Here is a 15596-nt window from a genome sequence, read left to right on the forward strand (position 1 = left end):
GACACCTGCTTATGATTCAGAGGACTGGACCACACCGCAGTGAGAAGGTGAGAATGAGTCACCTTCCTTCCTCCCTATGTCCTCTCATCGCCGAGTTCCCTCTGCAGGTGGGAACCTCTGGACGCTCAGCCATAGGCTCTGTCCTTCTTCAACTGAGCCCCCCCCCACCCACCCCCTCCATTACGCTAACCCTCCCCACCCTTTACCTCCTACTGTATGTAGAAACAGCGTGGGCAACAATTTGCCTTTGAGTAATGGAAGGTGGTTTGAATTCCCCCTCTGAGATACTGGAACCAGTCGTGAAACCACAACTATTTAAATGCAGGAAATCTTGATTTTATAAAATGTTAATATGATCTGCTCTGGGGACAAGCGAGCGGCCTGGCTCAGAGCAGGAAAAACCCCTCCACCCTCCACTCCCCACAACCACCCCACCGTCATCTATTCTAAGCAGCGGGGAGGGGATGGGGGGAGAAAGAGAGAAGAGAAGAGCGGGAATAGAACAAAGAGAGGAGAGAAGAATAGAGGCCAAGAAGCGAGTGGGGGAAGGGGGTCCGGTTGTATTTTGTTCACCTGCACTCCTCTCCTTCCACCTGCTGGTAAAGAACAGCCGTCAATAGGAAACAATCAGTGTCTACAGGGGAGAGTGGGAAGACAGCTCAATGGTAACTATCTATCTCTCTCTTTTTCTTTACTTTCCATTTCTCAAACTCTCTCTATCGGCCTCCATCTCCGTGTGGCCACATGGTAATTTTAGAGCCCTGAGAAATGATGACTGCCTCCTTTCTCTTCCATGCCTCTCTCTCTCTCTCTCTCTCTCTCTCTCTCTCTCTCTCTCTCTGCGCGATGTCGAGATGTGAACTAAATGAAATTCCTCTGGAGCAGAAATTGAGCCATTAATGTTTTGGATTTTTATAGCTGCATTTCCGTTCCCTGTAGCTGGACTTTCTTTCTGGCCCTCGGAGAAATCGAATAAAAAATGAATTAATTCAGAACTTTTGAAGTTTCATATAAAGGAAAGCAAATAAAAAAATCACTGCGCGCCAGAAGCTGAAATCAATTAAATGTGGGATCACAATGAGCTTGGCTAACGCCCAAGGGGGCCTGTTCAAATAAGCCCCAGGAGCCTGGCGACACCACGGCTATGCAAGTGTTTGGATGAAAATATGAGGTAAGCAGGGCTGTGTAACACATCAGTAAACTGGATCCAATGTCTACTTACTCCACAATCGCTTCTTTCAAACGGCCCGCGATATACGATACTGCATCCAGCAGTGTTGACAAAGCGTATCGAAGCAGCTTTCAACAATGGACTTAGACCAGCTTAAGATATACATTTTCCAATTTATATTTTTCAGAAACGTTACCGATAATAGCTTTGGTGAACATGCCAATTGCTGTACTGACTGTTTCCTATTACAGACGAGACTGCTGCGGGGCCTGGCTGGGTATTTGGACATCATAGGACCGCATGCGGCAGAATTAGGAAATTTACTCCTGACCCGATGAGTCAGTTGCGGCTTGCACAATGGCTTCTATAAACGCAACTGGCATTTCTCTGTTTAGCAGGTGGCAACTCATGTTGCAGAACTTTTTGGACAGTTTGAATAATAATGCTTCCTATGCACAGTATATCCATGGCTTCTTTTGCTTTCCCCCCCAAGAACACACTATCTCATCCCGTCCCGTCTCGTTCCCCACATGGAACGCTTTGGGAAATAGAGCCTCCTCCTTTCAGCACCTCCCCCATGGAAGGCTCATCACCTGATTCCTTTTAACAGACTTGTCAGAGGAGACACGACCACGCCAGACAACAGGAGAGCAGAGGAAGATGTGGAAACCACATGTTCATCATCCATCGGTTCCACCCCCCCCCCCCCCAACACACACACACACACACACACACACACACACACACACACGTAGCCACAGGCATACAGAGATGCAGAAATACACGCACCCATCCATCTCTTAACTGATGTCTAATAAACCACTGTCCATGTATAATGTGAAATATCTGTGTGTTTTCTGTGTGCATGCTCGTATGTGTGTGTGAATGTGTTTGAGTGCGTGCGTGCGTGCATATGTGTGTGTATGTGTGCTATGCTGGGACATATCCTCCAGCTCCAAGTATCTCCTGTCAGACAGGACATACAGTTTCATCGGCCTCCCGTTTCATCGACTTGTGAAAAATCACCTCTCTCCTGGACTAGAGAAAATTTATTTCTTCACATGCACATATGGCTTTACACAGAGGCAGCTACAAACATGGATGAAGACCCCACCTCCCTGTGTGCCCATCTATCTCCATCCTTCCAGATCTCTCTCCTCCTCCTCCTCCACTGTCTGTCACTGTCACCTCCTCCAGTCCTCCCTGCTCCCTCCTCTGTAGACCCCAGCCCCTCTCTCTCTGTTCTCTTCTGTAACTCCTCCTCCTCCTCCACTGTCTGTCACTGTCACTTCCTCCAGTCCTCCCTGCTCCCTCCTCTGTAGACCCCAGCCCCTCTCCCTCTGTTCTCTTCTGTAACTCCTCCTCCTCCACTGTCTGTCACTGTCACTTCCTCCAGTCCTCCCTGCTCCCTCCTCTGTAGACCCCAGCCCCTCTCTCTCTGTTCTCTTCTGTAACTCCTCCTCCTCCTCCACTGTCTGTCACTGTCACCTCCTCCAGTCCTCCCTGCTCCCTCCTCTGTAGACCCCAGCCCCTCTCCCTCTGTTCTCTTCTGTAACTCCTCCTCCTCCTCCACTGTCTGTCACTGTCACTTCCTCCAGTCCTCCCTGCTCCCTCCTCTGTAGACCCCAGCCCCTCTCTCTCTGTTCTCTTCTGTAACTCCTCCTCCTCCACTGTCTGTCACTGTCGCTTCCTCCAGTCCTCCCTGCTCCCTCCTCTGTAGACCCCAGCCCCTCTCTCTCTGTTCTCTTCTGTAACTCCTCCTCCTCCTCCTCCACTGTCTGTCACTGTCACTTCCTCCAGTCCTCCCTGCTCCCTCCTCTGTAGACCCCAGCCCCTCTCTCTCTGTTCTCTTCTGTAACTCCTCCTCCTCCTCCACTGTCTGTCACTGTCACCTCCTCCAGTCCTCCCTGCTCCCTCCTCTGTAGACCCCAGCCCCTCTCTCTCTGTTCTCTTCTGTAACTCCTCCTCCTCCTCCACTGTATGTCACTGTCACTTCCTCCAGTCCTCCCTGCTCCCTCCTCTGTAGACCCCAGCCCCTCTCTCTCTGTTCTCTTCTGTAACTCCTCCTCCTCCACTGTCTGTCACTGTCACCTCCTCCAGTCCTCCCTGCTCCCTCCTCTGTAGACCCCAGCCCCTCTCCCTCTGTTCTCTTCTGTAACTCCTCCTCCTCCTCCACTGTCTGTCACTGTCACTTCCTCCAGTCCTCCCTGCTCCCTCCTCTGTAGACCCCAGCCCCTCTCTCTCTGTTCTCTTCTGTAACTCCTCCTCCTCCTCCTCCACTGTCTGTCACTGTCACTTCCTCCAGTCCTCCCTGCTCCCTCCTCTGTAGACCCCAGCCCCTCTCTCTCTGTTCTCTTCTGTAACTCCTCCTCCTCCACTGTCTGTCACTAGCTGTGTTTCCATTACAGTTTTTCGCAAAATAATTGCGATATTTCTACAACTTCGACAATGTACAATTGCGACTTGTAGGCGTTTCCATTGAAGTTGAGTTTCGCAATTCCCGTTACCAGCAGCTGCCACAGTGATTACGCACGCGGATCTGCCCCATATCCCGTCCCCTGCATGCTCAAATCCAACCAATGGTCAATGCAAATCACCACATGAAGTTACAACGCATATAAACGAGCCTGATTATCAATTCAAAAGAACATGTTGCGGGCTGCGGTGAATGCAGTGAGCGCGACAGGCAGAGGAAAAAAGGTAGCCTACAACTTGTCCCATTTTAGAGATGGAGGAGGGGGGAAAGGCTGATATGGTGCAATATTCAGAATATCGTGTAGCCTATTATAATTATAACATTGCACCTGAAACGTGTGTAATGTATTAATCACTTCAGTCAACAGCACCGCACCGGTGTGTGCTTTTCATCCCGCCGATCATCTCGCCGCTGTGCCAAATGCGCGCACACAGGCATGGATCGATTTCTCCCATTAAACATGATCTATTTTCCGGCTCTGCTTTTGCACAACACGTCTTTCTGCTAGGTAGCGTTGCTTCAAAGTTTTCCACTTGCTGCGAAGGTTTTGCCACGGTTTATCAAACCCTTTCTCCCTAATTTCCTTTCATTTTCCAAAGGAGAAGATGGGTCACATGACGTGCTAATGCGAAAAAACTGTTTCCATTACACTTTTGCGATAAACTGCTATATCGACACGTCTGAAAAACCACCTCATGAGAGCGCAAAAACGTTTTGCGATATTTGGGAGGTTTTTCGAAATTTACGTGTTTCCATTACCCAATTTCTATTGCGATATTTAGATTTTGCGCATTTGTGAGGGTAATGGAAACACGACTACTGTCACCTCCTCCAGTCCTCCCTGCTCCCTCCTCTGTAGACCCCAGCCCCTCTCTCTCTGTTCTCTTCTGTAACTCCTCCTCCTCCACTGTCTGTCACTGTCACCTCCTCCAGTCCTCCCTGCTCCCTCCTCTGTAGACCCCAGCCCCTCTCTCTCTGTTCTCTTCTGTAACTCCTCCTCCTCCTCCACTGTCTGTCACTGTCACTTCCTCCAGTCCTCCCTGCTCCCTCCTCTGTAGACCCCAGCCCCTCTCCCTCTGTTCTCTTCTGTAACTCCTCCTCCTCCTCCACTGTCTGTCACTGTCACTTCCTCCAGTCCTCCCTGCTCCCTCCTCTGTAGACCCCAGCCCCTCTCTCTCTGTTCTCTTCTGTAACTCCTCCTCCTCCTCCACTGTCTGTCACTGTCACTTCCTCCAGTCCTCCCTGCTCCCTCCTCTGTAGACCCCAGCCCCTCTCTCTCTGTTCTCTTCTGTAACTCCTCCTCCTCCTCCACTGTCTGTCACTGTCACTTCCTCCAGTCCTCCCTGCTCCCTCCTCTGTAGACCCCAGCCCCTCTCCCTCTGTTCTCTTCTGTAACTCCATACACGGCCAATCAGCTAGAGGCTTCGTGGTTTCGTTCATTATGGGCTTCACAGCTGCGTGGGCCCGGAGTGATGCCAGACATCTGCAGCACCTTGCATTCTTGAAATATCCCTGGCCTGGACACACAGAGCAGGCAGGAGAAAACAACCTGAGGTGAAATGACTGAAGGAGTCCAGCAGAGCAGCTGAGGGACAGAGGGAGGTTATGGGGAGATGAGGAATGTCTGCTGCAGATGGAGGGAGGAGGGAGTACCAAATTAAACAAGGAAGAGAGAGGCTGGAGGTGGGGGCAAACCCTGAGGGCATGTGACAACTGATAATGCAATAACTTGTTCACAGTTAATAGAATGTCCCTCTAAATGGGCTGAAAATGTGCTCAAACCTGACAATGTAATAAACTGCAGGATAATAACATCACATTAAACATAATAATGTACATAACTGTAACATCAACTAGTGGTGATTATTACTATATAAATGGTGTATAGTAGCTTATAGTTAAGAGATGATGTAATAATAATATTGACAGTAATTAGTTAGTACGTTATTCGTATTGCTATGATTTATTAGATTATTAGTCAATATAATTATTATCTCATTGGTTAAAAGTTAGAAAGACAAATTTGGAAGACCCGTTTAATGCTACCTGAAATTGAATGTAGGGACAAAATAACAATGGAAATGTGTTTAGTAAAGTAGACAGAATTTGTGTTGCTGTATAATGTACTACTACATGTAACCTGGCTACTCTGTATAAATCCAAGAGTAGACATGCAGCTAAAAAGAAACCTGTGCGTGTATGTATGTATGTATGTATGTATGTATATATATCTATATGTATATATATATATATATATATATATATATATATATATATATATATATATATATATATATATACGGTATATATATAAACTCTATTATATATGTATGTATGTATGTATGTATGCATGTATGTATCTATATCTATCTATCTATCTATCTATCTATCTAGATAGATAGATAGATAGATAGATATATATATATTTATTTTCTTTTTTCTTTTTACATATTACCACATTTCTGCTTCAAGTAAGAATGAAACAATGAAGAGGAGGATGAAGAAGAGTAGTACTGTCGGAGAAAAGCGGAAGAATCGACCTGGCTTTGCTTTGAGAGAGGAAGAGGAGTGACGGGAGGCCCTGCAGACTCAGTAGCTGCTACAGCCTGCCAAAATATAAGCTCATCCGGGGTTAGAGACACCTGGCTGTTCACACCAGAGCACACATGATGACTTCCACAGCTGTCCGGCCATGTATTACATGTTTTGAAGGACAGCGGGGGTCTCTGTCATTCAATAACATGTCGGGTATGGGAGTTCTCAGGACGGTGATTTCAGAAGGAGCCGTGGGCAGTTTATTTCTCTTTCATTGCTGGTGATGTTCTGCAGGAAGAGGGATGTGTAGCTCCTCTTCTCATCTTACTCCTCCTTCACCTATCTCCTGGTAGACAGACCATGTGACCACTTCACATCCTCATAAAACGGATGCAATATCTCCATCTACAATAAAGGATCTTACAGTATATTTATTCACAATGAGCCATCTGTGTACTGTACATGTATGTGTCTATGATGTTTTTTTCCTGAATAAGGCTAGAGATAGACTGGATACTTTCTAACTGATTTCTACATGTTTATACCTTGAAGTGTCTCTATCTATAGAGAGGCAAAGTGGAACGTCACTTCCTGCTTCAGCACTGTACCAGAGATGTTCATCCGCCATTTATTTTCCCATAGACATTTCGTAAAATGCTTATAAAATAGTTTTACTTCGTCGAACCAAACGGTTCAGCTAACGCTATAATTGGGAGAGACCATAGAACATTTCACTTTGACCAAAACTTAAAAAAACAACATCGAAAAGAATATTTTCTTTAAACCTGCATTTTTTTTATGTCTTGGTCCCAGTGAAATGTTATGCGATCTTTCCTGTTTCTAAATATATCTGTACCGTTTGGTTTGAACCAGTAAAACTATTTTTATAAGCATTTTACGTAATGTGTATGGGAAAATAAATGGCGGATGACAATCTCTGGTACAGTGCTGAAACAGGAAGTAGGCGGTCACTTTGCCTCTCTATATGCATGTATGTGCAGTAGTAGTAGAACATATTAACATTTTATAAACTTTTTTTTTTACTATGTGCCTGAATGTTTTGTGGGGGGAGTTTCTGAAGTGATTCAAAATGGTGCATGTTTTCTATGTTTTTGTATCTGTTGTGTGACAGTGGCATTGCTATGTTACGTTATTTAGTTGAGTTATCCAGGGTGAATAATTGGCAGCTGATGGGCTTACGTCGCTGCAATGGCGTGGATGCAGGCTTAATCATTGGTTTAGAGTCAAATCCCGCCTCCCATTTGGAGTGATTGGAGAAGCGTTCGCGGGTCTCGTAACATGTCAGTCAAAGTCACGTTTCCCATGTAGTTATTGGGTACGCTTAGAGCGACTAGGAATAGAGTTTGGGACTGTGTGTAGCAGTGATTGGATGAGGCAGCCCGAGAAGCGATGGTTTGTCTTATACCTGGGCACCTGACAATCCCCAGATGTTCAGTGTTTTGGAGAGACAGTGGTGAATCGCTGCTGAAGCTTACCTGTGGCTTACCTGTGCAATTGCAGGAATGGACACTAACCCTGTGGAGTTATTTATCTGATGTTTCTTGAGAGCTTCGCTGGATTATAAAGACTAAAGTACCTGTCCTCCCCTTTTCTGGAGGCCAGGACCAGAAGTAGATATGTTCCGTTTGTTTGAATCAGAGGATCTCCCTTTCCTCATGTTTATTTCCAGATCAACCCCCCCCCCCCCCCCGACATCTGGACGCTGGGCCAAGCGAGCCCGTCCGAGAGAGAGCTGGCCAACAGCCAAGAAAGCCGACAGTGGGCCGTCCAGGTAAAAGAAAGCCTTCTCTTCTAACAATCACTGAATGGTCATCCACAGTCCGCAGACTGATGCACAATTTATGAGTTTATGGTTGAGAGAGAGGTTGGAGAGACGTGTGGTCAAGCCATAGACAATGTGCCAAGTTAAGGATAAAAACACACACATTCAAACACGACCGTAACAGTTGTATAAGCCTATCCAAAGAGCACTGTTCATATCTGAACAGTGATTTAAAAACAAGCTGCACAAACGTAGAATTGTTTCGCCTCATCATCTACGACTTTCTTAGGTAGTCGATCGGCATTAGTTAGCATCACTATTCTTCCACTGCAAATTGTCTTTCACTCTGGAGACCCACAAGTGTTTGGTGGATTAAACTCTTCCAGTGACCGGCTCTCCTTCTCCCTGCTTGATTCTAGACTACAATCTACGGTTCCTAGTTTTTGGTTAACTGCATTCTGATGGACACCACACCGTAACATAGAGCTTACTCTCTGCCTCTATTCCTACCTGCAGGACGTCCCCGAGGTCGGCGGTGCTGATCTCGGGGTCCTCGGTGGTGTTGAATGGGACAGGGGTGATCCTGACGAAGGTGAGGACGCGGGGTTCGGGGTACCTCCATAGCATCACCCCTGGGATTTCCTCCGTCTCGCTGTAGAACACCACCTCATAGGGTCCTGGCATTCTCTGGGAGGCTGGGGAGGGGTAATGACAACAATATCATTATGCACACGTTGATATTGTCAGTGGAAGGTATTTAAACAAGAAAGCAAGATACAGAGGAGATCAAATAGAGTACTGCTGCAGGGATGATGTCTTTTTGTAGGCCAACTCAGCTAGTCATCCTATTTCTGGTTCCAAACTCTAAAAGTCAATGGGATTTTTGCATGGGGATTTTGGTTAAATGCATGAAATAAGGTCTGTGGTTAACAAAAGTTTCAAGAGCTAATTTTGTGTTCAGCAAGATAATATTCGCAAATCAGGACCACCACTTTTATGATTTTCGAAGTGTAAATGCATTTTTTTTTTATCACGATTTTCAGAAAATCCCCATAGAAAAATCCCATTGACTTTTAGACGAAGGGATCCAGGTCTTCCGGACTCATTGCTGCGGTAATCTATACAGCAAGTGCAATCAAGAGAAAATAAGTTAAAAGAACAAAGAAAAGCGGAGGAAAGAGTTGGAAAGGAAATAGAGAGATGAGTTGAGATAGATAAAAAAGAGGGAAGAGAAAGGAGAAGATGAGATCAAAGAGCAGAGGAGGAACTGGAAGCAATCCCTGGATTTCTATATTAAGATAGACTACAGTGCTGCACTCTTACTCCTACTCCTACTATAAAAACCCATTGCTACACAATATTTCCTAACAAGAAGGCTTTAAGGTTTTAAGGTTTTATTGGCCTCCTGGAACATCTGCAGCTGTTGGGAGGAGGAGGAGGAACGCTCAGACGTTGAAGCAAATATGAAGAAAATCCCTGTGTTCTAATGTGTTACTGTACGTATGATATTGGATGTCATTCTTTTGCGGTGTGTAATTTACCTGCTGTGGCAAAATCACTAAGTTGGAGTTCCCCACCGTCTCAGTCTTTGTTGAGGTGACACTCTTATAGTTATTTTGACTATGGAATCTGAACCCTGCAAAACAATAACTCCTAAAAGAGAGCTGTAGATATTTCCACACGTTCTGAATGTGTATATGCATGAGGAGCCCTATATAAACAAAGGGACTGAGTAAACACTTTGCTATTGAGTAAACAACCATTGATTGAAGCATACTAAGCACCTGCAAAAACTGGGGAAGAAGTACAACACTGGATCTAAACTTCTGAGTGGTGTTTGACTTAAGTCATGACTGCTGTTTGGGATTCAAGTCCTTTGGAAAAATGTTTATTTGACAAAAAAAAAAGCACAGAACTGCTGCATTGCCCGGTCCCCGGGGGTACAAACACAGAGAGTCTTGTTCCAGAAAACGCATTTCAAGAGGCAGCTTATTTTCCTTTTATGTGAAGCGCGTGAGCTGCCCACTTGAAGATGGACCAAGTATTGTTGTTCCAGTTGCTGGAGCTTTTGTTTTGTGAACGGGGTGGACGGAAGAAAAAAAATAGTTGCTTTCATGAGGTTTCGCTTTCATTCATGTTAGTTTTAGAGAGAGAGAGAGCTCTTCAGCGGCTCCACCTTCTGTCCATCTCTCTCCAAACATCCCCCCGCCCTCTAGCCTTCCCTCTGGGTTTTCCACTCTTTAAAAAAAAAAATGTATCCCTGCATCCCTCTCTATCTCTGCAGCCTCCCATCTGACCCTCTTTCCCTTCTCCATCTTTTTCTTCCCTTCTTTTTACGCCTCACTCCATCCTTCTTTCATCTCTCCCTCTGTCCATCTCTCCCATCCCTTTTTGCTTCTGGCTCCGGGGGGAGCGACCGATGCAGTGTTCTTCCCTGTTCTCCGGGGCCAGGTTTGCCCTGGCTGTTGACAACATGTTGCCGACAGATTGTCCTCTCTGTTCTACTTCACTACTGTACGTTCTCCTGCTCCAGCCGGCATATTAAATGCATCAAAGACCAGCGGAACGGTGCAACAAACAAAGACTCAAACCACAGCTGACAGAGTGGACGGCTGGTCTAGAGCCAGAGAGAAGTTTGATCCTCTGTATATAATGTTGGAGTGTGTGTGTGTGTGTGTGTGTGTGTGTGTGTGTGTACACAGAGGACAGCACACATAAAGCACAGGGAGGGGGAATAAACAGCATGTTACTCAGAGTGGAACCAGGCAGGCATGTCCGATGAAACTCCTTTGCACATAGTGCTTTCATCTGACTTTGATTGAAGCTGATGCGTATCTTAAAGTGACATCTCACTTTGGCAAAACATTTTCTTTCTTTTTCCAGTTTACAATTCTCATAGGAGTTTATGAATGGTCGACCAACGATTCTGATCGCCCTGTGGATGTCGGGGACCAGTACTTACCACTGTCCTTTTTGAAAACCCAGTTAAATATGAATAATGCATCTATGATGAAGGAAAAGTACATCCAGGTAATTATTATTATCATTTCGTCCTGAAATTCTGCCTGTAATTTCCTGTAATTATTGCTAAGAATGCCTGCAAACATATCACTTTAAATACGACTTAGAACATTGTAACCCAGACTTTAACCAGATTTAAGACTAGTTTATATGAACTGTATACTAACTCTCATATCTACGCTACACCAGCATGCATATACATTCACCTGAGTCATGGATGTACTGGAAGAGGCCTGTGCGCAGGTCATCGGAGCTGTGCTCTGTCCTGGGAGAGGGGGAACCCGGGGACGTTGGTGGCTGGGTGTGAAAGGGCTTGCCCTTGGGATAGGTATCAGCCGAGTCCCCTGTCTGGAGGTGGAGGTAGGCCTGGAGGTGCTCCACCACCAGCTTCAGACAGTTCAGATGCTCCTGGCCCCAAAATACCTGAGGAGATAGAGGGAGAGAGGGGGAGACGGTTGGCATAGAAAGACAAGTACAAATGGTGGGATGATAAAAAAAAAGGAGAGAAGGAGGTGAAGAGGGAAAGGTAGAAGGAAACAGACACAAGCCCCTTTTCTAGACCAGGCCAGTCTTTTTCTGTTAGCCAACTCTCTTGTTTCCTCTTGCTTTGATTATGCCATCTCTTCTTGGTACGGAGGTCTGACCAAGGTTTTAAAGGAGAAACTGCAGGTTTCCCAGAACCGATTAATAAGGCTAACTCTAGGTCTAGCCCCTAGAGACCATGTGGGCAAAGAACTCTTCCAGAAGTTGCGCTGGCTCCCCGTGGATGCTAGGTATGTCCAGCTCCAACTTAACATGGTCCACAACATCTATAACAACAGGGCTCCTGACTATCTCAGCAGTCACTTTTAGAGGAGTGGGGACACACATGCACACAACACTAGAGCCAGTACTGCTGATTTACCTGGTTTTAAAACAAACTTGGGTAAATGCTCCTTTACATTTATCGGGGCTACAAACTGGAACATGCTGCCCCTCCAGTTAAAATGTACAAGCAGCCAAGGCGTTTTTAAGAATAAGGTCAAATTGTGGCTTTTAGATAAAGTCCAAGCCTAGGCCCTGATGTTTATTTTTTGCCTCTCACTGTATAATTGTTAATTATTTTATGGTTGTATTGCTTTTTTATCTGTTTAAGACCAAGGGCACAATGGAAATAAGTCTTGACTGACTTTATTGTGTCTATCTTTGATGTTATTTTTTAGATTCATGTCTGCACTTTGTTTAGTACATTGTATTTAAATTTGTAACTGTCAAATAAAATAAAAATAAAATAAAATAAAATAAAATAAAATAAAATAAAATAAAATAAAATAAAATAAAATAAAATAAAATAAAATAAAATCACACATAAGCAGAAATGGGCAGGTAGACGATCAGTGAAACATTCTGTTCCAAAACAGGAAGAGCGTCAGTCAGGGTTACCCTCGTCATCACCCCTTAACCTCCTTACTAACGTTACCAATACCAACACAAGCTAACATCCTCCTCTCAGTACTAACCGACGGTTTTCCCCCTCAGAGCAGGCCTGCCTGGGGTTTGGACTGAGGACCAGGAATCTCTGAGTCAAAAACACTTCACACATGGAGCAGGCCCGCTGCTCACTAGCTCGCAAGGGTGGACTATGACTAAACTCTGAAAACAGGAACATTTGGGGATTTTTTTCCAGGTTTTTGGAAAGAGGGCGAGAGAGAGGAGGAATCGGAAGGAATTCCGGTGGTTTTTGTACACGACTTGATTAAAACACCGCAAACGCCAATATTTGCAGAGGGAAATGTATGATTACGTATTAAGTGTTGAGTTGCGAGTGATGTTTCTGTTAATGGGCACGCAATAAAAGGATTATGGGAATCACTTAAAATGGGGGGGGGGGGGGATTCCCCCTTAAGTAATGTGGAATATTGTAGCAGTACAGTAAGAATACATTCAGCTACAGTCACATGGGAAAGGGGACTTCTCAGTGTTGATATTATGTAACACCTCAACAGATATAAGCTGCTTTAAATAGCCTGAGAATATTCCATCACTTAACCAGCAGAGGTGACTCAAAGCTACACAGCATGCAATTCTTAATGTCATCACTTCAATTGAAAAGAGGACTGAAGTCGTGGCTGAATTGAAGACGGACGACAGTTTTGAGTGGAGTGCTGAGTGTGTGATGGACTGTGCTTGTGGGTGTCAGCTTATGAATATTGTAAAGAATTAGGCGTGAAAACCAAAGTGAAGACTGCAGGCCCATGAAGCTGAAGCTCAAGCCCACGTGGCGAAGTGTCCTTGAGCAACACACTGAAGTCCAACCGGCTCCAGAGGTGCTGGTCTGGCACTGATGCCTGACCTCCCTGTGGACAGAGGTGTTGGTCTGACCCTGATGCCTGACCTCCCTGTGGACAGAGGTGCTGGTCTGGCCCTGATGCCTGACCTCACTGTGGACAGAGGTGCTGGTCTGACCCTGATGCCTGACCTCCCTGTGGACAGAGGTGCTGGTCTGGCCCTGATGCCTGACCTCCCTGTGGACAGAGGTGCTGGTCTGGCCCTGATGCCTGACCTCACTGTGGACAGAGGTGCTGGTCTGACCCTGATGCCTGACCTCCCTGTGGACAGAGGTGCTGGTCTGGCCCTGATGCCTGACCTCGCTGTGGACAGAGGTGCTGGTCTGGCCCTGATGCCTGACCTCGCTGTGGACAGAGGTGCTGGTCTGACCCTGATGCCTGACCTCACTGTGGACAGAGGTGCTGGTCTGACCCTGATGCCTGACCTCACTGTGGACAGAGGTGCTGGTCTGGCCGTGATGCCTGACCTCCCTGTGGACAGAGGTGCTGGTCTGGCCCTGATGCCTGACCTCTCTGTGGACAGAGGTGCTGGTCTGACCCTGATGCCTGACCTCGCTGTGGACAGAGGTGCTGGTCTGGCCCTGATGCCTGACCTCGCTGTGGACAGAGGTGCTGGTCTGGCCCTGATGCCTGACCTCGCTGTGGACAGAGGTGCTGGTCTGGCCCTGATGCCTGACCTCGCTGTGGACAGAGGTGCTGGTCTGACCCTGATGCGTGACCTCACTGTGGACAGAGGTGCTGGTCTGACCCTGATGCCTGACCTCACTGTGGACAAGGGCCAAGAGGAATAGAGACTTCTTTCCCTACAGGGGTCAATAGAGTGTCACTTAATTGACGGCGTGAGGATCACAGGTACTATAGTGATTGTAATTAGGTCATAATGAAAGCAGATGCACACTTTTGACATTGCACTTGCATTAAGCAAGACTTAGCAGCAATTTGAGCCATTGTATGCAAATCTGATTTTGAAGATTAAAAAAATAAAAAATAAATCCAAATCCTAAATCCCATTAAGTTAGAAAATTGAGCTTGGACAACAAATGGACTGTACATGTCCACTCTGAAGACCATGCATATTGATGTAGGGGGCATTCAAACCTGCAGCAGGCCTCCCTTCAGATCCATCAGTAGTTTCGGGGGGCCTGGCTCGGGTCCGGGGCTGCCGCTGTGCCGACACCACCGGGCCTCCAGGGCGGCGCTGCAGGAGAAAGGCCCGAGCAGCAGACGACTCCGGTCCTTCAGCCCTGTTCTCACCAACACATCCCGCAGCTCCAGCAGCACCGAGGCGGACTGCACAGCATCTAGGAGGGAAGAAGAGGGAGTGGTGAATGACATGCACGTCATAGGCTGGGACTGGGGGGGGGGGGGGGGGGGGGGGTGAATGATATGTAAAGAAAAAAGAAAAAGTGTAGTCTACCACAAATAAAGGAAAAGGGGCAGGTTAATAATGTGTATAGCCTTGTTTGGGCCTTGGAGGAAAAAATGACAAACTCACATAGAAATGCAGATTTGGAATGAATACTAGTAGTGACACAAGTAGTAGTGGAACGGACACAAGAAACTGAAACACATGATCAGTTCAACCAAATCCAGTCGCACAAATGCTATCCTCTGTGTTTTGAACTCCATTAACACAATCTGCTTAGAGACATGAAAGCAGCACAACATAGCCTACTACAGCCACTTACCCTGGAAGAAGTGAAATGAGCTAGAACCACAGCTTAACAACGACAACACACTCTGTACCTTTCCATTTTCACAGAGATGTGTCACATGCAGTCACAGACTGACCTGGATTATGGTGGCCTGTTTGCCCATAAATCAGCAGACTGAAAGCCCTTCTCAGTCATTGACATGGGAGGGCTGTTCTGGTCAGCTGCAGCCACAGCAGCAGAAGCCTCTACCCTGCATGACTAAGAGAAAAGCCTCACTCTGTCTGCCTGCTGCTGGGTGGGGAAAGCAACAGGAAGCACCAGCAGACAGAGGTTTTGCTCCCTAACTGCAATTAAAGGGGAGGGAAATAATTAGAACTACTAATAGTTATTTCCTCATGTGATTTTGAAAATCAAGCCTGCATGGTTCATACAGAAAGTACAACTGACAGCATGTGGCCTTTTGGAGCTGCATGTTGGTGGCTCCAAATGGCAGGAAGAGGAAAGTGTTTGAAAAGTTGTACCTGAACTTAAATAGCCAGAGCTCATGTCATGTGACATCATGGGTAAAGCGCACACAGCACCCTCATGTTTAGCAACCCCTCCAGTCTGTCATACCCGACACTTCACA

The 15596-nt window shown here is 46.3% G+C and overlaps 1 protein-coding gene across 1 annotated transcript in view; it reads right to left on the minus strand.

Moving 5' to 3' along the window:
• Positions 1 to 15596, minus strand: part of vps13b (vacuolar protein sorting 13 homolog B) — a 661063-nt gene that overhangs the window by 124059 nt on the left and 521408 nt on the right. Inside the window, exons 39-41 of the mRNA XM_083634457.1 lie at positions 14412 to 14614; positions 11193 to 11409; positions 8476 to 8660 (exon numbers count right to left, since the gene is read on the minus strand). Of these exons, the coding sequence (XP_083490583.1) occupies positions 8476 to 8660; positions 11193 to 11409; positions 14412 to 14614 (605 nt within the window). The remainder of the gene's footprint in view (positions 1 to 8475; positions 8661 to 11192; positions 11410 to 14411; positions 14615 to 15596) is intronic.

Source organism: Poromitra crassiceps, assembly GCF_964638095.1.
Source record: "Poromitra crassiceps genome assembly, chromosome: 1".
Classification (NCBI taxonomy): Eukaryota; Metazoa; Chordata; class Actinopteri; order Beryciformes; family Melamphaidae; genus Poromitra; species Poromitra crassiceps.